Below are 27,222 nucleotides of genomic sequence, written 5' to 3' on the forward strand. Positions count from 1 at the left end.
AGATGGAGAAACAGGTTGATTAAGGAATAATGATTATGAAAAAAATATTCTGAACTCCTATCATTTACATAACAGATAAAATCTATTTCTATATACAATTATATCTTTAGATAACTCCATCTTACCCATGAACTTTTATAAGTAGAAAATCAGAATGGATCAGGCAATTGATGAAGAGAAAGTAGAAAGGGTAGCACTTAAGTACTTTTTCTAAAGATTGCTAACTGGGGAGTGTCACACTTTTAATTATTAGGATCCAAAATCAACACACCAATTAGAAAGAAAAGGAATTTCTTAAATGTTAATTCAAATGATATACCATAAGATGATAATGTCACGAATCTAGATGGACAATCTGCTTAAGACTAGTTCTAATATAGTCTTGTTAGAAGAGAAGTTTCAGAGACAGGGCTGAGATCACATGTGGGGACTTGCAAAGTGGGAGCAGATGTTACAGTAAATAACCCTTAGACAGGAGCTGACTAGAGGGGCTGTTAACCATAGGCAAGAACCAGCTTCAGCTGGCTTGTCATTATGATTTCTGTCATTTTACATGAACTTAGGCCAATTATTACTGGAGTTTTACAATTGCTCCACCCTTGAAATCACCATGATGGCTCAAAGACAGCCATATACAGTATTAAAATGAGAGCAAACCCAATTTTAGGAATTACTACTCAAATTCATAGCAAAAGTCAGCCCCTTACTCATAAATACTCCTCCCCTCGATTAATAAGACTTCAGAACACCAAAAACCTCTTCCTCCTGATGCAGATGCTCTTTTCAAAGCCTGCCCACTCCCTTACTCTTGAGAGAATGCACTGTTGCTTTCAATCATTCAATATAAAGCTTCCTGCTTGACTTTCATGGTCCATCCTAAAATTCTTTTCCTGATTAACACCAAGAACTTGGAAAAAACCTCCATTCAGAGGCCACTAACAGTCTAAAGTCTCCTAATGACAGTGAATTTAAAAATATAATAACATTTCATGATTTCCCACATTAAAACAAGTTAGAAAGTTGTTTGTACCCTAACACCAAAGGACCCCTTCTTAAAGATATGAGTCCCTTAACAGACAGTACAGATGACTTTATGACCCTATTCTCACCCTGGACATAGATGATGAAGTCAATTAGAGACCACAAGGCAGAAGAAATCTTTAACCGTGCCATTAATGATTGATAACATAAAACTGAAAATTCTGAACCACTGGCAATGGTTACTCCTTTGACATGAATACAACTCAGTGGTCATCACTCTTAAATTACTCATAATTTCTATTGCTTATAATTCAATATTTGATGTCACCCTCTTTATCATGTAAGGAAGTTGTAAAAATGGAAGAGTAAACAAAATTTGGAAAAACATATGCCTCAACTCCAAGGTAAACATCAGCTATAAGTTACTAGAGATTGTAAGAATATTTTCAGTTGCATAACTACTTTAAATGGGGGTAGGTAAACTCATAACTAATGAGCGCATAGCACACTGTATGGGGGATGGGCACACTTGTAGCTCTGGCTTGGGCAATGCAAAGGCATTACACATAACCAAAATGTTTGTAGACCTATAATATTCTGAAATTTTTTTGAAAAATGAAAATAAATAAATAAATTGGAAAAATAAAAATATAAATAAATAAAATTATAAAATAGTAAATGATTATTTACTCTAACAGGTTAGTGCAAAATGATGTTATTAAAATGAAGAAAATTATGTTAAACCAGAAATTTAAATTTAAATCTTTACATACCGGTGGCTGGTTATTTTCACTTCCTTCATGACTCTCTTGCTCATTCTCTGATGTCACTTCTAGGTCTTCTTCTGCTAAAAAATCCATACATTGAATTAAATTGGATTAGTTAGAAGAGTGAGGTAAAAGACAGTCTTTATAGAAATAGATAGAAAATAAAATTTTCATTGTATAAATTTAGAGTTTAAATGAAGCTAAATCTATGATGAAATACTTACTTCTTTAAGAAATATTTCTAATTAAAAAAAGAAAAAAAACCCAAGCTTCAAGAAACCACTTGGGGAGACACCTGGTCCAAGGCATACAACATCTCAAAGATTCACTCACAAATTCTATTAACTATTAGCTATGTCTGTTAACTGAAGAGGAAAGTGGCCATAGATCTGTGTGAACATGCTGATTGATGAGGGGAAAAGGGATCATTAATCAGCGGAGAAAGTCATGACCCTGAGAGGGTAACCATCAAAACTGATGGGAGAATGCTACAGCATATCTGTAACACAACCCAGCAGAATTATTTGTACCATTATACTATAATTAGTTATCATGTTCTTCAATTTGTCCCACGATTTAGAAGTACTCAGCTGCAATGCAGTTGAGAGCATAATTCATCTTTCATCGGAAAAACTATTCTGAACTGATCAGCTTGGATTCATTTGTAGAATGCTAGTTAATGAAAATATTCACCTTTTTCATTAGTTATATGGGCTATTGGTATGCCTACATTTCTTGTATCCTCTGGGTTAGTCATCTTAAACTTTCTTGATACACACACATACAAAAAGCCTTAACACCACATCTAAGAAACAATGTATAATAAATTTTCTATATTGAAATAACAATTTTAGTATTCAAGGATGAACTCTGTAATTTTTTTTCTTTTTAAAATTAGTTGGGTTACCAAGTAGTCTTTAAAAGACTTTTATGAAACAATTACCTTACCAAAAATTTAGCTATCTTAAAAAAGCGGCTGATGCTTCTATATTCAAATTAATCTCATTTGATTAACTAATATTAATGCAACATGTATATTTGCTGTCTGACAGCTATGGGGAGGAAAAATAAATTACTATTGTTCACCCCAATTCTAGCACTCCCTCCTGCTTCTACTAACCTTTAAAGTAGCAAGAATCTAAGCTTCTGTTTGAGTGTAAATATAATGAAGTCATCTGAAGTGCTCCCAAGTTTCCTCATCAACTCCAAAATCACCTTCCTAACTTCTTTCATTCCTCCCTCCTTCACCCCTCACAATCTTTCTTCCTTTACAGCAGTCATGTAGAGATCTGTGCCCCTTATTCTCCTCCTTCAACATCTTTGATTTATTATTCCCACCACATCTTTCCTCTTCATTTAGCAGTAGTACCTCACATCTCTAATTTCTCCTTCCTCATCACTTGGCTCCTTCCCCTCTGGCTACAAACATGCTCAGAAATGATAACAAAATAATGTTTTCCCCTGATCCTGTAACGTCTTAAACTGTTATCCAATGGCTCTTCTTCCAGATTTCTCTAAAAAGAAGTCTATACCCAAGGCCCACCAGCAGGAGCATCAGCTGAGAAGTTACTAGAAATGCAGAATCCCAGAGCTGCTGACTCAGAATGTGCATTTTTAACACAGCTGATTGATGAAAGTTTGAGACGCTCTGGTCTACACTGAGTGTACTTCCACATTCCTCTACCTGAACTGACCCTTTTGGAATCTAGCCTCATGTTCCTCCCTATCATGTCCCCACAAATGAAATTGTATTACAAGTCATAATGTTTCTAATGGGCTGCTTATCAGCCTCTATCTTCCCTCATCTCTCAATAACTGACCCTATTCTCTTCTTCTCTCCAAAGTTTTTATCTTGAGCAGTACTAATTCTACCCTATGAAGTAAGAACATTTCAAACCACATTAAATTATGCATGTGTACAGCTGACCACATATGCTTCTATTCCTCTATGGTATAGAAAAGATAGTGCTGCAGGCTTAGGTGCCTCAATCCTTAGTGCCTTCCCAACAGTGAGGGAGATAAGAAGAGTGAGAAATGTTTGCTATACTTCTCTGACACACTCTGGTATTGGAAGCTCACTTTATATGCTTCCCACATTTCAAACACTCTGCTCTTCCTTTTTCTGAAGAATTATTTTATTTGACCACCCTCCATTACATATGCCTGCTTCTTGATGCTTGATGATATTCTTTGGATTTTAGAATGTATCAGTGTACATGTTTTTAAATAAACAGTCTGTTAAATTATTTTCTTTTAATAAAATATGGTTCTTACCTTCTACTTGTCCATTTATGGTGTATTCTTGTTTGTGAACTGCAGCCCACCGTAAATCACCACCATACTTCTGTGGGAGATTCGTGGAGACATTCTGTTAAAATTAATATCAATAATAAGTTTCAATTAAAAAATAAAAATAATGAATTCCATCAAAATTTTCCAATCATATTCTTAAAACTACCTGAATTTCCTATTGTAAAGGCAATTAGACTTAAAAATAAGAGAAGTATGTATTGAAAAACCAAAACATTTGTACAGGGAACTTCACAAATGTTATCCAGCTCAAGGTTACCTTTTATCTATTTCTGGCTATTGACTCTGAAAACCAAGAATGGAGGAAAAAGGCAATATAGTCACAGACAAAATATTAATGGGTATGCACATTTCAACAAGGAAGTAACTTCAAAATACCTGATTGTACTTTACAATCCCCACCAAAAATAAGAAGAGTATTTAATATATATACATACATACAATACACCTACTATAATAATTACATAATTAAATATTTAGAATAATTTTAACCTTCGAAATGTTTAGTGTTAAAATAAGATACTTAGCATGATAACAAACATCAGAGTATGTCAAGTTCAGGAAGAACAGCACATTTAACAAGCTGCATCATTTTGGAAACAAGGGCTTGCAAATATCTAAATATTTTTTAATAAAGTTTTTACTGATAGTATAAACGGATGAATAAAATGATGGAGTAGTAAAAAAACATATCTTTATGTCATATTTCAATAAAACCAAGGAAATGTTACACATGTACAAGGTAAAGCAAACAAATATTAGAGATACACAAAGTAAAGTATATGTAACTCTTTCCCAATTAAAAAGAAAACTGCAAAAAAGAATAGCAAACCTTAATGAAGAGAGAATTATAAGAATATTTATTCATAAAGCATCTAAATGGTGCTGGACACTTATTTGTACATTTTTTCTATACTTAATAATAATTGAGTAGGATGGTGGTTGTCCCATTTCCTGCTTCCTGGTCATTCCAGGATGTTAAGGGTAAAATGAAGAGATGTGATCCACTCATCTCTCCATCCAGAATGTCCTCCTCCTAGACTTTCACGTAGCTTGCTCATTCCTAGTCATGTGAAAGTCGGCGATGTAAATGTCACCCTCAGAAAGATATTCTCTGACTACAGAATTCTATTCACATTTCCATCCCCATCCTAACTACAAACTACCTCAATATTTTCTAACCAGTCTCTGTTTTCCTTATATGCAGAACTTATAATGACCTATAGCTCTTTGTTGTTTACTTATTTTTCTCTTCCTACCCCTATAGCATATTCCCTCATCTTGTATATTCAGTGTCTTACTTCCCAGCATGTAGTTGGTACTCAATAACAGACATTTAATCAACGTCAAAACATGTAAAATCCCATCAGGAAGGTCTCAAGCATCAAATCACTATATTCCCACAGGACATCTCTGGTAATAGTCTGCTGGGAAACTGAACATAACCAAAATTAGGAATCCATATGCTTGCTATAACTTCCATTCTTTTCTTAGGACTACTGCCTTCTGGTTTGCAAAAAGTACCTTCAGCATTCATTAAGTTAGTGAGTATCAGTGTAATCATTTGGTCCCTCATTTGTATAAACACTCTCTCCAGTTTACAAAATGTTTTTATGTTTCTTACCACATTTGTTCATTGCGCGTACTTAAGGAATAGATGTTAGTACCACATTTATGAAGAAGGTCACTGATATCTGAATAGGATAAATCATTCATTTTTTTCAAGATTGCATGGCTACTAAGCGACAGCACCAGGACACTAACATGTCTTCTGGCTTCCACTCAGTGCTGGTACCACTGTGCAGCAGCTGTTCTATCATCAGACCCTTCCCATATCTTTCCACAGTTGTCACTTCAATGTACACTGTCATTATATTATGCTGACACTAGTACAAACATGGATGCCACAAAAATATCCAATGGCTTCTATTTTTAAAAATGAATTCTACTTATTAAAACACCACTAAACTGAACTGTTGTTACTATAGTCCTACATATTTACTGTTCCCATACTTTTCCTTGTCTGGAAATGTTGTTTGCAGATCTATACTTAACAACCCAATTATACGAACACCTTCAAGTTGCAGATATTATCTTTTTAAGTTCCACGTTGGAAAAGACAATCGTTCAAACAGTTTCTCTCTGAGTATCATTAGGACTTTTACACACCCACATATAACATAGAATGATTCATTTGATCATAAGTTGACCTGGAATAATTCTTTTGTTGTAGAAAAACCTAAGTTGAGAACCCAAACTGATTCCTTTTCTAAGCTTTATTTTGTTGCACTATACTATAGTAGCTTCTTAAATGAATCCCACAGGTGAGAAGAATTGTACTATGCAATAACCAATTTGTTAATTGTGAGCTGAAAATACAAGAAACTAACTCTTTACAGGCATAAACAGAGGTGAGAACATAAAGTCTAAACATTTCCTTTTAGGTTCTAACATCATTTGATACTTATATTTTAAAATAACAACAACAATAGACAGTACCTCCAAATCCTGAGGTGATTCTGCATCTTCATTTTTTCCAGGCTTTAATGCAGACATCTTGTCTATAAAATGGTATTCACAGATACACTCATGAGAACATTTTTATCATACATTTTAAATACATATACAAGTCTATCACCATTCATTTTTATCTCAATAAAATAAAACTAATAGCAAAAATAATTTCAAGGTTGAACCAGTTTTAGGAAGAAAAAAGTAGACAGTATCAAGAAAGACAGCAAAAGAAATATATTTAAAAGAAATGGATAATATATTTGGGTCTGCATACTTTAAATGTTTTTTTTGTGTGTGTGTGATGGCATTTAAGGATTAAAGAGTATCATAGGTATTCACTAACTTACCACTTCTGTTATTTTTGTGCACATAAATAAAATTGACATTACTTTTTGCTCTCACGGAGCATGTTCAATAATACCAATACCATTTTCCTTTTGTCCAGATGCTGGCTTTGTTGCTCCTTCCTATTTAAAAAAAAAAAAATCCCAACTTCAGAAAACATTGCATTTATTCCCTCACTCACTCACTCAATTAGTCTATAAGACAATGAACGTTACTCTGTCTATCAAATCACAGGCACTATTCTGGCAGAAGCTGATAATATAAAAAAACGGTGGATTTTGCCCTAGATTCAAGAGGAGTTTGAGATGTATGAAAGAGAGATGGAAAAGAATAATTCACTGATTCTACAATTAAAGTGAATAAAGGACAGTAAGGGCACAAAGGAGAGAGCAGTGAGTTCTGCCTGGGAAGATCAGGAAATACTGCAAAGATATATGGCCACATTGTGAAAGATAGAAAAAGTGCTGAGAATGGGTGTGAAGCATTTCAAGACAGGGCAATGTGAGAAAAAGGATGAGTATTTGTAAAGTATATGAAAATGGTAGAATTAAATAATGAAATTCTATACAGAACTCAGAAATTTTGAAAATGAGAATAAGAGGAGGAAAAATACAGTTCAATTTTTTCAACTATACTTTTAAAAATTTGAAGAATGTGAGATATAATAGTACTAATATATGAAAATATTTATTTCTGGAATATTATCATAACATACACTTTTAAATTGAATAAAAAGATTTAATTCTAAAGTACCAATTCAAGATGCTGCAAGAAGACTATTTTTAAAATTAATCTTAAGTTCCATCTGGATCTCTCCCTTGACCCAGTAATCATTCAGCAAGAGATTGTTTAATTTCCATGACCTTGTGAAGCAGTGTTTCTGTTGGAATTGATCTCTAGTTTTATACCACTATGATCTGACAAGATACATGGTACAATTTCTATGTTTTTAAATTTGTTGAGGTCTGATTTGTGGCCTAGGATTTGATCAATTTTGGAGAAAGTTCCATGAGATGATGAGAAGAATGTATATTCAGCTTTATTTGGGTGGAATATTCTGTAGATGTGTGTTAGACCCATTCGTTCTAGAGCTTTGTTTAAGTCCATGATTTCTTTGCTTACTTTTTGTTTGGGAATCTGTCCAATTCAGTCAGTGGGGTACTGAAATCCCCTCCTAATATGGAATTACTGTTTATCATGCTATTTAGATCAAACAGGGTTTGCTTTATGTATCTGGGTGCTCCTGTGTTCGGTGCATAAATATTAAGAATTGTTAAGCTTTCTTGTTGGATTTTTCCTTTCACCATGATTTTGTGACCATCTTTGTCTTTCTTTAGTCTTGCTATTTTAAAATTTATGCTGTCTGAAATCAGAATCACCATGGCCTCTCTCTTTTGGTTTCCATTTGCTTGGAAGTTTGTTTTCCAGCCCTTGACTTTGGGTCTGAAAGTATCTTCAAACTTTACTACAAGGCTATAGTAACCAAAACACCATGGTATAGGCACAAGAACACAGATATAGAATTTTGGAGTAGGACAGAGATCCCAGACATAAAACCATCCTCATATTGTCATCAAATCTTCAACAAAGCAGACAAAAGCATACATATGGGAAAAGAATCTCTATTCAACAAGATGTGCTGGGAAAACTGGATGTCCATGTGCAGAAGATTTAAACTGCATCCCCACCTCTCACCTCTCACAAAAATCAACATACGATGGATAACGGACTCAAACCTGAGGCACGAAACCTTAAGAATTCTGGAAGAAAATGTTGGGAAGAGTCTTTTAGACATCCACCTTGGCAAAGAATTTATGAAGAAGACCCCCAAAGCAATCACAGCAGCAACAAAAATAAACAAATGGGACCTGATCAAATTACAAAGCTTCTGCACAGCCAAGGAAACTATCATTACAGCAAACAGACAAACTGCAGAATGGGAGAAAATATTTGCTTTCTACACATCTGATAAAGGGCTGATAACAAGAATCTATATAGAACTTAAGAAAATCAACAAGAAAAAATCAAATAGCCCCATCAATAAATGTACAAAGGACATGAACAGCAACTTTTCAAAAGAAGACAGATTAATGGCCACCAAACATATAAAAAAGTGCTCAACATCTCTAATCATTAGGGAAATGCAAATCAAAACTACAATGTGACATCACCTAACTCCAGTGAGAATGGCCTCTATTAAAAAGGCCCAAAATAACAAATGCTGGCATGGATACGAGAGATTGCGACACTCTTATACTGCTGGTGGGACTACAAATTAGTACAACCCATGTGGAAAGTAATTTGGAGATACCTCAAAGAGCTAAAAATAGAGATATCATTTGATCCCGCAATCCCACTACTAGGCATCTATCCAAAGGAAGAGAATAAAGACATTTGCAATCAAATGTTTATAGCAGCACAATTCACTTTTCCAAAGCTATGGAAACAACCCAAGTGCCCATCAATACATGAGTGGATTAATAAAATGATATATGTATACCGTGGAATAATACTCAACTACAAAAAAGAACAGTGATCTAGTACTTCTTATGTGATCCTAGATAGAGATTGAGACCATCCTTTTAAGTAAGGTATCAGAAGGATGAAAAAACATGCACCACATATACTCACTATCAAATTGGTACTAACTGATAAACACTAAGGTGCTCATAGGGTAGTAATACTCACTGGGTGCTGGTCAAGTTGGGGGGTGGAGGACTGAGGGGAGTAAACCCACAGTTAATGGAAATGGGGAACACTGTATGTGGGAAGGACACTCTTATAGCCCTAGCTAGGGTGAGGCAAACAATATTTCATGTAACCAAAATGTTTGCACCCCCAAAATATCCTGAATTAAAAAATTTAAAATAAAAAAAGGAATGACACTAAAAAAAATAAAATTAATCTTAAAATTTTAAACTGTAGAAGAGAAATGCTTATGTGATGCAGAATTATGATGTATTTCTAAGTACTATGATCATGTAAGAAAGAAACATAAAGCCCTCCATTAAATTTCACCTTGTTTTCTTACTCCCATGTAAGCAACATACTCATAGCTCTAATTTCCTATTTCCATCATATAGGACGGTAGTTAAAAATTGGACAGAGCATCTACTATAAAGAACATAAAGCTATGATTACCCGAATTGAAGATTTAAGAATCTTTAAATACATCTACAATTGTCAAACAGGCCCCAATATTCACATAAGGAGTGGAGAGAGGACTACAAAATCAAGTCTACAGGCTTTCTGAGTTTTGCAGATGAACAAATTTATGTGCAAGATATAACAACTATGAATACTAAACTTAATAAATCTTCCTGAGAATAATATAAAATGTTCCCAATGCTAGAAATATTTTTTAAAAGTAAACAACCATCTTCCAGAGATGAATGTGTATACTCTGTTGACAGTCACCCCTTCTTTATAATGCTATGACAATAAGTAGTTTATTCTAGGGAACAATAATCAATTATGATTGCATTCATGTGATGTATACATATGTGTGTCTGTTATATGTAGAAATTATTGGCACAAGATAAATCACATGTCCAGAAGTAAACAATTGTAGCATTTATTTCTTCAAGAGGGTTGCAGCTCAAAATTTATATTCTTATTTAATGAATACTGATTAAGAACCTCCCTTATATAACCTGAAATTTTAAAAAAGATCAAATAAAATGTTTATTCCTTTCTCTATTTTCAAACAGATCTAAAATGATTGTCAACATTATACCAAACAGTAATACAAATTATTTAAGTAAGTTATGGATATGCAAAAGATAAGTTATAAACCTTAAAGAAGAAATGAAAGAGTCAAAAATTAATAATTCATAATATCAGATATGGCCTGAAATATATTTCACTTGGCATTATCCAGGAACATAGGTTTTACTCGATTAAATATATTACTTTAATAATTTACTAGATTAAATGTATTACCTTAATAATTTTTTAAAAATGAGGATTCATTTTTTTCCTTTTTACATAGTTTTTATTTGAGCATAACAGATGTACAAATTTTGAAGGGACCTAAATTTTGATACATTTCTAGAATCTTATCAGTGTACTTGAGATATGCATCATGTTAAATAGTATCTGTTCTTTATGGCAGAATCATTTGAATTATTCTCTTATAGCTAGTTTTAAATGTACAATATATTAATTATAGCCACCCTTAACTTTTCGGTTTGTTTTTCATTAAAGCAATCTATAAGTTTTTAAAAGAATATCAGCCTCTTTTTCATTGCCTGTCTTTTCTTGATTTGCATGAAAACAATTTCTAACATACCTTACGATACAGAGTTCCCACTCTCATTTATCTCCACTATTTCTGTTATCTTTTCATAATAATTTGTGTGATCTTGACTCTCTTAATCAAACTTTGTATTTATCTTGCCCTTCTTCGCATGAATTCTTCCCCATCATCCCCCTCTTCATTTCCACATTTCTGAGCTGCTCTTTTGGGTTGCTTTCTAATTCTTTCCTTCTACAATTTCTAACCTAAGAATTGTTTACTCCCCTCAGCTTTTACAAATCTCAATCCTGTCCATCCTTCCTTTTGTTATTACATTTGTTTTCTATTATGGCCTTGAGGAGGTCCATTTCTTTACAGTATTTTTGTCAGCATTATGAGGATGGGGGAGGGGTACATAAATATATGGGGGAGAAAAGTTTTTCAAATAATAACTTACCTTTGTAAGACCACAGTTTTCCAATGACCCGGAGGAAGGTTTCCGCTGAGGCTCAGGTGGTGGAAAGGAAGGATTTAAAAAGCCCTGGACTTTGCCTGATGTTGTGGGAAAGCATTCAAACACATCTTCCTTTGGATGATCAGAAATCTTGTCCTCAAACACGTTTCCCTTACCTGTTCTCACAGTAGCATATTTTGCTTCTACTACAGTAAAAAGAAAGTAAATAATATATAAAGATATTTGTAATGAAGAATCAGTGGATAATACAAAAATAGGCAATCTTTAAAAAGCTTACAATATTTCCTGGATTGCTGAGAAGCAGTAGTTAAGTTGGTTAAGTTTGGTTCAGAAACATCCTAGAACAAAAAACAATAGCTTTAAGGATAACAAGTATCAAAGTGGTAAAATAATTATAATATTCACCATTACCATATGACCTAATGCAAAGAAAAGAGGTTTTGGAGTAGATTCAACCTCAATTCTGTCATTTACTAATTTACATCTTCTCATGGGGTGAAGATTATGAGAGATGGTACAGATGTCCTAAGAATGTTACTCCCTTTGCCCATAATTGATTATTCTACAAATGCTATAATATCCATTAGATTATATTCTTAGCCAAAATAGCCTGAGACAAAAATGGACCTAGTCAGCTTACAGGATTATTAAAGTAACTATCATTAAGATACTTAAATTAATCAATTTTGTGTTACATTGTGAAATGTGTTTGCATGATTTACATTTGGATTAACTATCTCTTGCCAGGGAAAATGGGAGAGTTTAGGTTTTAGTAATAACTTATTTTAATGGGTTGGCTTTGCAAATATTATCAATCACTTCTATTATTTTTGTCAAAATTCTAAAGATAAATTATTGTATAGATTCAGGTTCTCCCAAGAAAGACAGAAAACAATAATAAACCTTGTGGGGCAATCATTGAAGAATGAAAGCCACAAACAGCTACTCAGTAGAAAGCTTTCACTAAATACGATGACAATGAAGACAAAGAGGCACTGACAGGGTACACACTGAGGAAATGCATTCTGCAAGGAAATATTTAGATTGGGGAAAAGCATTTTTGCAAGGTGGAAGAGGAGGATGAAACAAACAAACAAAAAGAGACATGACCACTCCACCTAATATGTGATTAAATCATGGAAGAAAAGGAAAAATATTCTGTATGATAAGGTACATGGAGAAATATGAGAATAAAACAGAGACTTTAGTTTACAGTATATCCATGATAAAACTGATAATTGATTAATATTTACTCTACAATTTACTTTCCTATATTCTTCTATAGGAAAGAATTTAATTTAATTACCATAAAACAATAAATTATTGAAACATAATCATCTTCCACTATGTGGAAGCTGTGACACTATTGCTACAGAGATAAAAAAATCAGAAAAAGAAATATTCCATCTCTTTTGTACTTGGAGAAAAAATTGGTAATTAGAATTATAAAGATTAATGTATTGCTTAAAAAGACATTTTTTAATAGAACTTCGGTTGAAGATAAGGAACACTTAAGAAATTTTAATCTGAAATTCTAATCTAAACTTCTAGTTGGATGATACTAGAAAAGATAACATAGTTCTCTTTCCTACTTATGATATGTTGCTAATTTGTTCATTTTCATGAAATATTTTCTCATAATAACTCTCCTGAAGTTGTACAATCTAATTATTAAAGGGGAACATAAATTTAAATTATATTTTAAAAATTCAATAGATTTAATTATTAATTATACTATGGATATTGTTACTTTTAACATTCCATTGTAACCTTAATATTCTAACATTTCTTTGCACTAAAATTCATTTATCTATTCATTTATTCCCATTAAAATATATTAAAATGCTTTATACATGCCAGATTACATTCTTCATACTCTAACACACACACAAATATGTTTCCTAACCTGTAGTAACTCATAGTAATGCAGGAGTTATAAAATTATTATTTAAATAACTAGGAAAAACATGGAGTGGATATAGCTTAGATGGCTGACTAGAGATATCAGAAGCCAGATCATCTCAGAAAGAAGAGAAAGTTTCAGATGAAATCATAGCCCAGGTGTAATTCTGCAGGAAGAGTGCCAGAATCTGCCAGAGACACCAAGGAAAGAAGTCACAGGAAATAACAAGAAGGAACAAGATTTTAGAAGAAATGAACCCCCAGGGAATTAGTGGCCCCATGGAAAGGGTAGGTCAGTGTGTTTGATTTTCCTCCTTTCACACCTCTGGCAGTCCTAAGGCTCCAAACTATTGGGTAGACCCTGTAGCCTCATAAGCCCAGCACTGCTGCCCTTAGTGAACTGAGAGCTTCTTGACAATACAGCACCAGGCTTCTAGCCCACTGGTTATCACTCACGCTTACCACAGACCCAAGTTGAGGCAGCAGTTGTCATACTGCTTTTCCAGCTATTGTGTGCCTTTGCCCTGCCCAGGGGAATTCAGCATTTTACATTTCTTGACACTGGAACCCACACAAATATTCTCTAATACTCAGTCAGATTGCAGTAACCACAGGGCACTGGTAGGTCTTAGGGGAACTGTGTGATCCCAGAGCTTGGACATACAGGGTGGGCTCCCTTCAAGTAAAAAGAGAGTGCATCCCCTGCAGGGTACACCTTGGGAAAAAGAGGACCAGAGTGCCAGCTCTCCTCCATTCAGACTCTTCTCCCCTGACTCACAGCACTGGACCTGCTCTACAGAAAATGCTCAAAAGTGCTCTAAAAATCAGAGTACAGTCAATACTCTACAGTGTAAAAATAAGTAGAAGTTAAAACTCACAATTCTTACAAAATAGTAAATTAAGTGAGAATACAAAGCTACTGGTACAAATCAACAAGACTGAAACAGTATTTCACTAATCAATATTAACATTCAATGTAAACCTTCTAAATATCCCACTGAAACGTATCAATTCATGGCATGGATAAAAAAAACAAAACCCAAAAATATCATGTCTCAAAAAAATACATTTAATTCATAAAGATTCTCACAGAATCAAAGTGAAGGTCTGGAAAAAACATTCGATGCAAATGGATATAAAAAGCAAGCAAGAGTAGTTAATCTTATACCAGGTAAAATAAACTCTAAAACAACAATAATGACAATACAAAGATGGTTATTATATAATGATTAAGAGATCAATTCAATAAGAAGATTTAACAAAACTAAATATATATGTACTTAACACCAGAGCTCCCCAATTCATAAAACAAATGCTACTACAGCCAGGAAAAGAAATCAATAGGGGCATAATTATACTGGGGGACCCTAACACTCTACTGACAGAACTAGATAAATTACTGAGGCAGAAAATCAGCAAGGAAACAATGGATTTAAGATGGTAGAACACATACACCTAAGAGACATTTGCAGAATATTCTGCCAAAAAAACTGCAGAATGCACATTCTTCTCATCAGCACATGGAACATTCTCCAAGACAGAACTTATTCTAAACCACAAAACACATCTCAGAAAAGTTTTAAAAAATCAAGATCATATCATGTATTTATTGTCTCATACTACAGTGGAATAAAATGAGAAACAATTCCAAGAGGAACTCTCAAAATTGGACAAATATATAGAAATTAAACCACTTCCTGTGAAATGATCTTTGGGCCAAAGTTGAAAACACGACAGAAATGAAAAAATATTTTTCGATTGAATGACAATGGCAACAAAAGCTATAAAATTTTCTAAAATGCAGAAAAAGTAGTAACAAGAGGGAAGTTTATAAGAGCACAAAATATCTACATGAGAAAGACAACAAATTAATAACCAAATATCATACCGCAGGAAACTAGAAAAAATGAAAACAAACCAATGCCAAATCTAGCAGGAGACAAGAAATAACAAATAGCCAAGCAAAACTAAACAAAAGTAAAACCAAAAAGAAAATACAAAATGTCAATGAAATGCAAAATTCGTTCTTTGAAAAGATAAAACCATTGACAGACCATGAGCCAGATTAGCCAAGAAAAGAGATGATTCAAATAAACTCAATCCAAAATGGAAAAGGAGATGTATTTTAAAAGAAAATCTGAGATTACTACAAACACCTCTATGCACACCAACTAGAACATCTAGAGGAAGTGGACACATTTTTTGGAAAAATGCAAAGTCCCCTGCTTGAATCAGGATAAAATAGAAATCCTGGATGAACCAATAATGAATAATAACATTGAGTCATTAACAAGAAAACTCCCATGGGAAAAAAAAAAAGCCTAGGGTGAGATGGATTCACAGGTATATTTTACCAGAGCTACAGAAAAGAACTTGTACTATCCTACAGAAATTGTGCTACAACAAGGAGGGAATCCTCCCTTACTCACCTGACAAAACCAATATCATCCTGATAACAGAGCCAGGTAAGGACACAACAACAAAAAAAGAAAACTATAGGCCAATGTCCTTGATGAAAATAGATTTAAAAATTCCTCAAAAACAAACAAACAAACAAGCAAAACCTAGCAAAAAACACTTCAACAATATAATTCACCATGATCAAGTGGGTTTCACCTGAGAGAGGAAAATGTGGTTCAACATACAAAAGTCCATAACTGTAATTCACCACATGAAAAGAATTAAAAACAAAACCAAAGCCTAATCTCAATACATGCAGAGAAAACATCCAACAAAATCCAATACCCCTTTCATGACAAAAACCCCCAAGACACTAGGCATAGGAAGAATATGCCTCAAAATAGTGAAAACCATATATAAAAAACTCACTGCCAACATCATACTGAATGGGGGACATCTGAAAGCATTCCCTTGAAGAATTGGAACGGACAAGGATGCCCACTTTCACCACTTCAATTTAACACACCACTGGAAGTCCTAGCCAGAACAATGAGGAAAAAGAGAGATAAAGTGCATACAAATTAGAAAAAATTGAAGTCGAACTATCCTTGTTGGTTGAGAATATGATCTTATACAAAGAAAAACATAAAGACACCTCCAAGACATTCCTGAAATAGATAAATAAATTCAGTAAAGTCTCAGGTTACAAATTCCATGTATACACATCACTAGCATTTCTATGCATTAACAACAAACAAGGTAAGAATAATATCAGCAACTCAATCTCATTTATAACAGCTTCCAAATAAACAAATAAATAAATAAATAATCTGGGAATATACTTAACCAAGATTGTGAATCATCTCCACAAGAAGAACTACAAAATACTACTTTAAAAATGTCCTAGATGATACAAAAAATTGGGAAAGTATCTCAGGATTATGGATTAGAAGAATAAATGTTGTGAACATGGCCACATTGACAAAGTAATCTGCGGATGCAATGCAATTTATACCAAAACACCCATGTCACTTTTTTCACAGAATTAGAAAAAACAAACCAAAAAAATCATATGATACCAGAAAAGAGTACGACAAACAGCGAAAGCAATGTTAAGGAAAAAAGAAATCAGGTGGCATCGCATTACATGATGTTAATTTACACTATAAGGCAATATTAACCAATAAATCACACTACTAAAATAAAAGTAGATACATACACCAATAAAACAAAATAGAGAACCCAGGAATAAAGCCAAATACCTACAACCAACTGATCATTCACCAAGCAGACAAAACCATAGACTAGAAAAAGGAAACCCTATTCAATAAATAGTGCTAGAAAAATTGGATATTCCTATACAGAAGAAGGAAACTTGATTTCAATCTCTCACCATATACAAGAATTAAATCAAAATGGATTTAAGACTTAAATGTAAGACCTGAAACCATAAAAAAAATTTAGAAAAAAAATACTAGAAAAAACTATCCTCAAAATAGGGTTAGGTAAAGAATTCATGTCTATGACCCAAAAAGCAAATACAATACAATCAAAAATAAATAAATTGAAATTAAGTTAACTAAAATGCTTTTACATAGCAAAAGATGTAATCAACAGGGTAAACAACCTACAGAATGTATGCACAAGCTCCGTATCTGAAAAAGGCCTAATACCCAGAATCTATAAATAACTCAAATCAACACGAAAAAAGAAAAAAAACCATCAAAAGTAGGCAAAATAAATGAACATTTTTCCAAAGGAAAGAAACAAATGACTAATAAACATATGAAAACACATCACTATTCATTGTACATCACTATTCATTAGAGAAATGCAAATCCAAACCACAATGCGATACCACCTTACCCTTGTCAGAATAGTTGTTATTAAAAAGTCAAAACCAATAGATGCTAGTGGGGATGTGGTGAAAAGAAGAGGCTTATACACTTTTGGTAGGAGAATAAATTACAACAATCTCTATGGAAACTATATGGAGATTTCTCAAAGAACTAAAAGTAGACATACCAAAAGAAAAAGAAAGTCATATTATAAAAAGGACATCTGTAGGAGATCTGAGAAGAGCAAGATGACCAAATAGAAACCTGCAGCAATCATCCCTCCACATGAACACCAAATTCAACAACTAGACACGCAAGGAAGCACCTTCAGGGAAACCAAAAATCATGTGAGTGATCTCAGTACCAGGTTTCACATTCAATCAATGAAAGAGGCATTGACTGGGGCAGTAAAGAGCCTTGCACACTATCCCTCCTCCATCCGCAGGCAATGCCACACCAGCACATCAAGCAAAGAGAATACATTTCCCTGAGTCAGAGAGAATGAAGTGATTGTGGGACTTTGTATTGAATTTCAGAGGAACATAGCACAGGTCAGAATGCTGCCAGTGCCCACAGAGGGAGCATTTGGACCCACCCAGCCAAAGAGAAATTCTCTGTCCTGAAACCTTAGTTCTGACTACGTCCATCAACTGGCTGAGAAAAAGCAACCTGGGGCCTGAAATAAATTCGTAAGGCAGTGATTTCACAAAGGACACCATCCTTGGGTAGTTCCCGTGCCTGTGCTGGCTCCGATCCAGTGGGCTTGAGGTACACATGACCCAGAGATACACTAATGGTGGTGGCCAAGACAGTGCTTATGTCACCCTTCCCACAAACCCTGGCAGTGCAGCTCAGGGAGAGTCTTCTTCCATTTGGGGAAAGGAAAGGAAAAAATTCAGAAGACTTTGTTTTGCAACTTGCATGCCAACAGCAAAATAAAGTACATAGCAGACTCCCAAGGCCCTGGATTTAACAACATAGTCCATGAATTACACTCCTAGAATCACCTTGAGCCCGAAAGATACACTCTGCTATTAAAGGAAAGACCCAGTCCTGGCAGGATTCACAACTTGCTGAATAAAGAGCCCTTGGGCTAGCATAAACATCAGAGGGAGCCAGGCAACAGTCACCATGGGCTTTTGTTGAGATTGGCTGGGGTCCAGTGTGACCTAAGCAAAGTCTTAGCTATGATGACCATGAGGGAGTGCCCACATTGCTCCTCCCCCAACTCCACCAACTCAGCACACAGAGTGAGGAAAGAGAATGACAAATTTTCCTCATAATCCAGGAAATTCTCCTATATCATTCCCAACTCCACCAAGCCAGTACTACAAGGATTTAGCAATCGTCATATAATTACTGGACGTGGGGTTCCCCCTGTGCTGATTCACCTGTAGTAACCAACAAGTTACTTAACAACACTCAATTTCCTTTGAATATCTGGAAAGACTTCCCAAGAAGCTCATGTTAAATGGAGCCCAGATCAAGAAGTTTAAAATAAATAACTGCAAGATGGTGAACCAGAGGCACCACTAGCCAGAGCATCTCTGTAAGAAGGAGGAGCTTTAGATGAAAGAGAAAGAACAAACAGACAAACGAACACAGATTGAGTGACAGTCTAAAGGAAGGGTTTCTGAACCTACAGGAGACTCCACAGGAAGAGGCTGCAAAACACAACTGGAAGGAGAAAGGCATCAGTGGGGATTAACCCATTAGAGGCTTGGAAACCTACAAGAAGGGTAGGTGGAGGAGGAGTTAACATCCCCCTCCCTCACATCTCAGACTGTCGGTGGGCTCCAGAGCTGCTGGAGCATCCTTCTGCCCACCTAAGCCCAGAGAATGTTGCCACCAGTGAGCAAGGAGCTCCTTAAAAACAGGAAACCAGGCTCCCAGCCTCCCAGGACACCTCCCGCCCTTCTGGGAGTCAGCTATTCTCCAAGAAATACAGGTTCCAAGCAGGATCCTTGCAAGACATTTGGAAATAATAGAGATAGAGACAAAGTGTAGTTTAAAATGATGGGGGAGGCAGAGGTCCTCCAGCATTCCCGTGAGCCAGGAGTCACTGAGTGAAATCCTGCATCAGTATTTATTGGTACAACAATTAGCTGTTAGCGGTTACAGATATATGTGTACAGATCATTCATTTAGGTTTAAAGGCTCCCCAAAGGTTTCAAGAGATCCTTTAATTAATTCTATCTACGTGAGCAAATGGTTACAAAATTTTTCTAAGATAAACTTCTTAAGCACTAAGTTAAGAATAGACCTAGCTGAGTATACAAGTTAAAGATAAAATTACCAATTAGCAATAAAGCTAAAACAGAAATATACAGACCATGTATTTCTTTATCTAGTTTGTCATTAACTGAGACATGTGGTCCAGAGTGAAGCAGGAACTGTCCATGAGGCTAATTAGCTTTAGCTACAGGTGCCTGCTGGGCTGGCATCCTTTGATCACTTCCTTAACCTGTGACCCTATGCCGAGCTCCGCCTTTCACAAGCTCCAGGTGCTGGCCTGCAGGCCTCGAGACAAGCATAGCCTTGCAGTCACCCCTGGTCAGTGGAATGCCTCCCCTGTTGCTAAGCAGCTTCTGGAATGTGAACTAATATGCTCAGTTTCCTTCAAGCAAAGCCCTGAAAAACTCTTGAAACTTTCCATGTCTCTTAATTCTGTATTCCAACAACACCCCACAGATCTGAGCTGGACAGTAGGTGTCATATTTCTTGTCTACCACCAGACACCTTTGTCCTCCCTAGGGGGCTTCAACCCCTCAGGTTCCATATTACTCACTCTCACATAGACATTGCTCAACTTTGTCCCAGACTACAGGAGCCACAGGGGCCCTGTGGGTCCCAGGTGATCTGCATGAATCTGATACCCCATCATTCTGGACAGACTGCCTCCTGGAGAGAGGGCTGGAGATGACCAGAGTGGATTTTCCTCCAGCCAAACTCTTCTTCTCTCCTTTCCCTCCCCAACCCATCGCTGCCAAGAGAAACAAATGGGCGACCACATGGAGGCCTCTATAGGAAACAGGGTTCACACTTTTCCTTATTGGTCCTGCAGTGGAGAGAGGGGTAACACAGACCATGAGCTCCCTGTCTGCTAGCCATCCCTGGTGATATTTCCCCAGCAACTCCAGTAAAGCATGGAACTACCAAAGGTGGGGGGACAGAGAATCAGCTTCGGTACCCCATGGATGACTTGGGAACGGCATCCACATCCCTGGTATAGTCAAGAACTGGATCCCAGGGATGGGCCCACACACCAGATCATGTATGCCCAGGTCTCAATCGTATTGCCCGGAGGCACAGAAGAAATATTTGTGAATAAGTGTCATGAAATGTGGGTGCCTGCAGGGACAAAGAGGAGAGTGCAGTGGGGGTCCTAGATGTAGTGTGCTCTAAGGGCACCCCTTCTTACATGGGAGGACCGCACTTCCAGCTGAGGCCAGGATCCTGGGAAGGGAACATCCTGGCTTGCACAACAGTTGTAGGGGACCTTGGCTGGTTTGAGGGCCTAATGGCAGAGGCCTGGGAGAAACCATGTAATAAAGGAGGGTGGAAAGGAGTGAGGCATGCTCTAGACTGCCAGATTGAGGGACTCAGATAGCCCTGCCTCCTCACACAGACTTTCTGGTTGAATGGGGCCACTTGAGCCCCTCCCTGGCAGCTTTGTCCAGAGGTAGGGAGCAGATCTTCAACCCTTGTTAATAGCATTTTTCATCTTGATGGCAAGTTCACCACCCAAGCTAAACATGCCCACCCTCACTCCCCCACCCACAACTGCTGTGGTGGAAAGTAAGGGCACACTTGGAAGTCCCAGGGTTCATCCAACCACTGGGGGCATGAGAGTGCTTTTCTTGAGGGACTAGACCTGGTCACATGACCCCCCCAAAAAGCATTGCAGCTTGTTCCTTCTGGCAAGCACCACCTACTAACAGTGAAGTCAATTTGTACATCTTTTTACTGCATTTACTGACTCATCATATGGGCTGTAATTGATGCTCACCTCCAAGCACCACCTACTGGTTCAGAGAATAAACTGGGCATGTCATTCTCTAAACAAAAGAAAATCCAAAAGTAAGAAGCAATATCTGCTCCAGATGAGAAGGAATATGAGACAGAACTCCAGAAATATGAAGAATCAAAGCAAAAGGACACCCCCAAAAGGGAACACCACATCTCTGGCAATGGGTAACAACCAAAACCAGAATATTGAAATGACACATAAAGAATTTTGAACGTGGATTATAAGGAAGCTCAACGAAATACAAGATAACAAGGAAACCCAACACAAAGAAAGGACCAAAACAATGCAAAAAATGAATAAAAAAAACACCAAAGAGACTGAAATATTAAAGAAAAAAAACAAACACAATTTCTGGAAATGAAAAAATCATTCAAGGAATTACAAAACACAGTGGAAGACCTTAAGAATAGGTTAGATCAGGCAGAGGAAAGATTCTCAGTACTTGAAGACAACACTTTTTAATTGAACAAGTCAGTCAAGAGATGGAGCAGATAAGCAAGAGGAACAAGCAAAGCCTACAAGAAATATGGGATTCTGTAAAAGGCCTAACATAAGAGTCATAGGAGTCCTTGGGGAGAAAGCCAAAGTAGCTGACTAGAGAAAAAGCTTGCTGGACCATCCCAGCAGAACAGTTGAGGATTGGACTGAGAGCAGAGAGTGATTACCGCTTGGAAGTAGACTTCGGGGATAGATACCACTGGAGTCCAGGAACACCACCAAGAAGAACTGAGTTACTGAGAGAGGAAGATAGAAGGGAGTTATTGGCATGTCCTGGAGCCCAGGGAAATGGTAAGGGTTTTCTTTTCCCCTCCCCCACCCAGAGGCCTCAGGGCAGCAACGAGATGCAGGGTTCTCATCCAATAGGGGAGTGCCAGAAGAGACAAGGGAGTTGGCATCTCTGCATGCAGATGCCATCTCCTCTGCACTCCCCGACTCCTGGCATCACAGGAAGTAATTTTGGCTCAAGCAACTCCTAGCCATGAGGCTGCACCCACACCATAGTAACCACCAAAGCACCTTGTACTGAGTGACTTGGTTCCACACAACAACACACTCCCAGCTGAGCCTGCCTTGAGCCAGAGAAGCGCACTCCCAGACCCCATTCCAAGCTCAGCCTGCCTGGGTCAGCAGAGCTGCCACCAGGGCTCAGAGAGGCAGACAGACAGGTGCCACTCCAAACTTCAGAGTGGTGCAGGAAGTCCACAGCCCCTTCCCCAAACCATAGCAGCCCTGGAGTTCTCTGTGCTCAGTAACATGCTTCAGTGCCAGGGGCACTTTTCCACCCACAGCCCTCAGTTTGTGATCTTGCTGCCTACAGGTGCTTGGTGTGTTCAGCTGCTAATTGTGCAGACAGAAGGGCAGGGGCCATGGGGGAGAGATCCAGTTCTAAGTTCAGGTGGCAAGTGAGAACCCATGCCCATTGGGAGGGTGTGGAGGAGCACAAGAGAGCAGGGTTCTATGGGTGAGCCCCATGCCCCCTTCCCCACTGAGAAGTGCCATATTGGAGTTGGCTGTGCCATTGGGATGCAATTTGCATAAGTACTGGTTCCTATGGAAACCAAATGCCTTGAGTGCCACAGGCTGAATCAGAGCAACCGTCCCTATCCCCACTCACTTTAATAGAGAGTTAAGCTTGAACCAAAATTTCCTTTAGCTGCCATTATTCTCCCAGTGGGAGCATCACTTTAGTGGTGACTTTGGGGGGTAGAGAGGCCCACCCACCTTGCGTTGGGGTCTAGTGGCACAAAAGCAGTGTACAATTGGAGATCCCCCTATCTATCAGTGATGTGCAGAGACACATGCCAACAGGCCAGATACACAAACTGTGGGGAAGCTTGAGAGCCCACCTTGGGTGGAGAGGAAACAAAAGCAGACCGATCAGAGGGAAAAGTGACCAGGTTTGTGGATAAGAATGGAAAATCTGGCCAGAGGCCTCAGCAATCACATGAGTAGGCACCTGCCATCAGGAGCAGCCCTCTAATCTTCCAGAGACAACTCTCAACTCTGTATCAGTGGCTCCCCCTAATGGCCAGATAAGCAAACTCTGAGCCCCATGGAAGCCCACACAACCAGGCTATTGCACCCCAGCTGTGATCCATCTTGCTCCTCCCCCTACTTAAGGAGGGAGCAGGGTCCAAGCAACACCTGGAAGCTAACGGCCCCTCCCAAAGCTTAAGGCATTCGTATACCCCACCTGGTGGACCAGAGCCTACCATGGGCACAAAGGATTACCTCAGTAACTGGCTCCTCCACACAAACTAAAAGCAATGACAGCAGGAACAACCCCATAGCTAAACACAGTTCCTTCCATCTCAAGCTAGTAAGGAGCAGTGGATTCGTACCCACAAGTACAGTCCACAAGCTTGAATCTTAATCTGGGGGACCGAACTCCCTACACTCCATTGGGAAGAGGTGAAGAGGAAGATAACAGGTCAGAGGTAACACAAGGGTTTCATCAAACTTATGTAGAATGGTTTTCTCTGACCAATTTTCTATTATAAAGTCATATGTAAACCACTGCTAAATTTTAAGAGAATATACTATACAAAAGGAGATTCAGAGTAGTAAAATTAATTTCACAAGAAACCACTTTACCTTGGTATCGACACTGCTTAAATCATCAATAGTCGGGTAGGTGGACATCCTTTAGAGAAAAAATATACAACAAAAATAAATGAGGTTATCGCCTTAAAATAAAAACATCTACAGGGTTCTATCTAGGTGCACTCACCCAGAAAAAATAAAACAACATGAAAGGTCAGCTATCTAGATATTAAATGATGTTTCTTGATATAATTATTAGTAAAATTTGGTCTCTGTTTTAAGAAATATTCTAGTTACTTACTTCTGTCTCCACCTCTCACAGTCTATGAAGTAGTCAATGAAGACTTACTTTTAGCTTCATAAGAGATATCGACCGCCAATATATTAGCAAATCCCGAGTATAATATGTCTTCACAAATTGTCTGTTAACTTAGTGACTGACATGACTCTTCTTACCTGAACTGGAAGAAACCTGATAACCTGAAACAAGGTAGAAAAATATGCTGTCCCTTCTCCATTACATGTCTCTGTTTCAAAGACTAATCTGTATAACTCAGAAAATCGGGAGGCTTGCTTCTTCAGGAAGGAAAGCACCTAAGAAGGCCCTATATCTCCCCTTTCCTCTAAAACCATACAGGGAGTTCCAGGAAACATCTGAAATGTTTGAAAGACAAATGTACAAAAGTAAAAAAAAATTATATGTTGTTATTGGGGATATTCTTCCAAGAAAAAGTACAAAATTAAAAATTATATTACCCGATTATTTTGCCCATACAGGTCATTCCTTATTCAGGTCTATATAAACTAGCAAGCCTTTAAAAACCTTCATAGACACTCAGATACTCAAGGAGAGAGACTACTGGAAAAGGAGAATCCTGGTAGTCATACTTCTATTTCCCAAAGTACTATCTAAGTACCTTCTTATGGGCTCCTGATTCCAGGTCCTTCTTCTGGAGGACTCCATGGCAGTCTTCAAACTTTTAATCTTCAGTCTAATACAGCACAGGTTCCTGAAAAATAGGCTCAAATGACCAAGAGCAGAAACCCTCTATTTCCCTCATCCTGATAAGCAGGCTAAACGAGTCTCAGTCATCCTCTCCCAGGATAGGAACATTACCAGCTACCCCAGCTCCATGACTGATTTCCCGGCAAATCTTACCCCGTCTCTACTCTACATGTACATGGGAAAGACATCAGTGAACTGGGAAAAAGGACAGAGGTGAAGGGACACGTGCCATGGGCCACAGACCTATGTAATTCAGCAACCGCTAGCCCCCTAGTACTCAAGGGGCTGTAAGCCACCCCTGTGTAGGTTGGAGTGGAAGTAGATGATACCACATTCCTATCTGCTACAGAGACTCTTCCCAGTGGCTCAAATTCTTTTAACATCTTTTGACAGAAATTTCAAGTTTGCCAGTTCCTCCAATTAAACAAACAAAAACACAGCAACCTGTTCAGAACTCCCTCAAACCCTCTATTTTAATGTGCCTTTCTAGATAAATCCCAACATCCTTTCTCATTCATTCATATGATTTCTCTTTATCACACTTGTCAGAAGCCCCAATATTCTGATCTGTTTTCTTAAACCTGTATTTCTCTCCAACCCAGCATTGTTCTTCTTCAAAATTGGCCTTCCAATGCTAATTCCACTCTTATCCACTGCCACTGGGTTCAGCAGCTAATTTCATTCTTATTCTCTTCCATTGGGTTCCCTAGATCTACTCTCCATTTCTATTATTAAAACACTCACCTACAAGATGATGAAAAAGGAACAGTACTGGGCTTGAATGAAGAAACATGAGTTCAAATCTCATTTCTGCCTCTGACTATATCCAAATAAATCACTTAAATATCTTGGGTTTCAATCCTTTGTTATTTACCAAAGTAAAAAGTTTCAGGTATGCTATCTAAACAACTACTTGACCAGGATGTTAAACACAGATTAAAGTACCAGAGGACATTTTTATTAGTCCCTAAGATTCCTTAAAATCATGAATTTCTATGTGCTTTGCATTCTCTGTTTAGAAAAGTAGGGAATATTTAACAGGAAAAAAAAAATAAAAAACCAAGAAATGCAAAGTAGAAAGTAAAAAAATATTAAGACAAAATTATAGAAAATCATGGGAGAAAAAAAGATTCTAGGAAAAAAAAAAAAAACACGTTCATGGGATTAGGCAAGGATACCAGCCTAATGGGAAAACTAAACTGGTAAGTCACTAAGTAGAAAAATCAATTAGAAAGAACTTCTAAATAGCTGATAAATAATTAACATAACATAGCGTATATGTAGATAACCTTCACTTAAAGTAAAACAATTCCTCTCTAGGACTTGCCTGGTCTTGCTTATGTAAAACCTATCGTCCTACAACCACAGTGAAGTGAGATCCGCCCTAAAACCTTTGATGTTAAAAGGAAGGACCACTGTCATTCTCAAATACATCAGGACATGCTCTTGGAATAACCAGATTTCTAAGAAGAACTCTTGATGAGAATTAATATATAACTAAATCTGACTTTCTAAATTGATCTAATTTGTACCTGTACCTTGATGCAATACTGCACAGGTTTCTCTTGATCTATGCTAAAGGACAAGCAAACACATTTGGGAGCCAGTCAGGCTGATAATCAAACTATGGGATCATGGAGCAATTAATTAACTTCTTGGAACCACAGTTACTTAATCAGTAAAAAGTAATAGCATGGATTCTTTGAGAAGCAGTTGTGATGACTATAGAAGATATGAAATGTTAAGCACATAATGTGGTCTGCAGCCCAGAATAGAACACTGAAAAGTTAGGTTATTTTCTCTGCATTCCCTTAGTTATCATACAATTTTTTTAAATCTGCAAAATCCTACCTGATTGTAGAGTCTTCAGAAA

The 27,222-nt window shown here is 37.1% G+C and overlaps 1 protein-coding gene and 1 long non-coding RNA gene across 2 annotated transcripts; both read right to left on the minus strand.

Annotated features, from left to right (window-relative positions):
* Positions 1–1,788: 1,788 nt before the first annotated feature.
* On the minus strand, positions 1,789–6,599 carry LOC123629796. Its single transcript, XR_006732259.1, has 3 exons — positions 6,558–6,599; positions 4,023–4,116; positions 1,789–1,828 (listed from the first exon to the last, which is right to left on the minus strand). It is a non-coding gene; the product is annotated as an uncharacterized LOC123629796 (long non-coding RNA).
* Positions 6,600–6,808: 209 nt separating this feature from the next.
* Positions 6,809–27,222, minus strand: LOC123629795 (ankyrin repeat domain-containing protein 26-like). The gene is made up of 6 exons (XM_045539179.1): positions 27,201–27,222; positions 25,261–25,353; positions 24,395–24,443; positions 11,907–11,967; positions 11,612–11,814; positions 6,809–7,039 (listed from the first exon to the last, which is right to left on the minus strand). The coding sequence occupies exons 2-6, from the start codon at positions 25,305–25,307 to the stop codon at positions 6,971–6,973; spliced, it is 429 nt and encodes a 142-aa protein (XP_045395135.1). The 5' UTR covers positions 25,308–25,353; positions 27,201–27,222; the 3' UTR covers positions 6,809–6,970.

Source organism: Lemur catta, unplaced genomic scaffold, assembly GCF_020740605.2.
Source record: "Lemur catta isolate mLemCat1 unplaced genomic scaffold, mLemCat1.pri scaffold_43_ctg1, whole genome shotgun sequence".
Taxonomy (NCBI): domain Eukaryota; kingdom Metazoa; phylum Chordata; class Mammalia; order Primates; family Lemuridae; genus Lemur; species Lemur catta.

Bases quoted from the DNA above. Each gene is read 5' to 3' on its own strand.
- LOC123629795 (XM_045539179.1), bottom strand. From the start codon at position 25,307: ATGGAGTCCTCCAGAAGAAGGACCTGGAATCAGGAGCCCATAAGAAG. The intron at 24,444-25,260 runs GTACTTAGATAG...TTTTCTCTAAAG, and splicing joins AATCAGGAGCCCATAAGAAG to GATGTCCACCTACCCGACTA. The intron at 11,968-24,394 runs GTAAAGTGGTTT...TTTTTGTTCTAG, and splicing joins TAAGCAGTGTCGATACCAAG to GATGTTTCTGAACCAAACTT.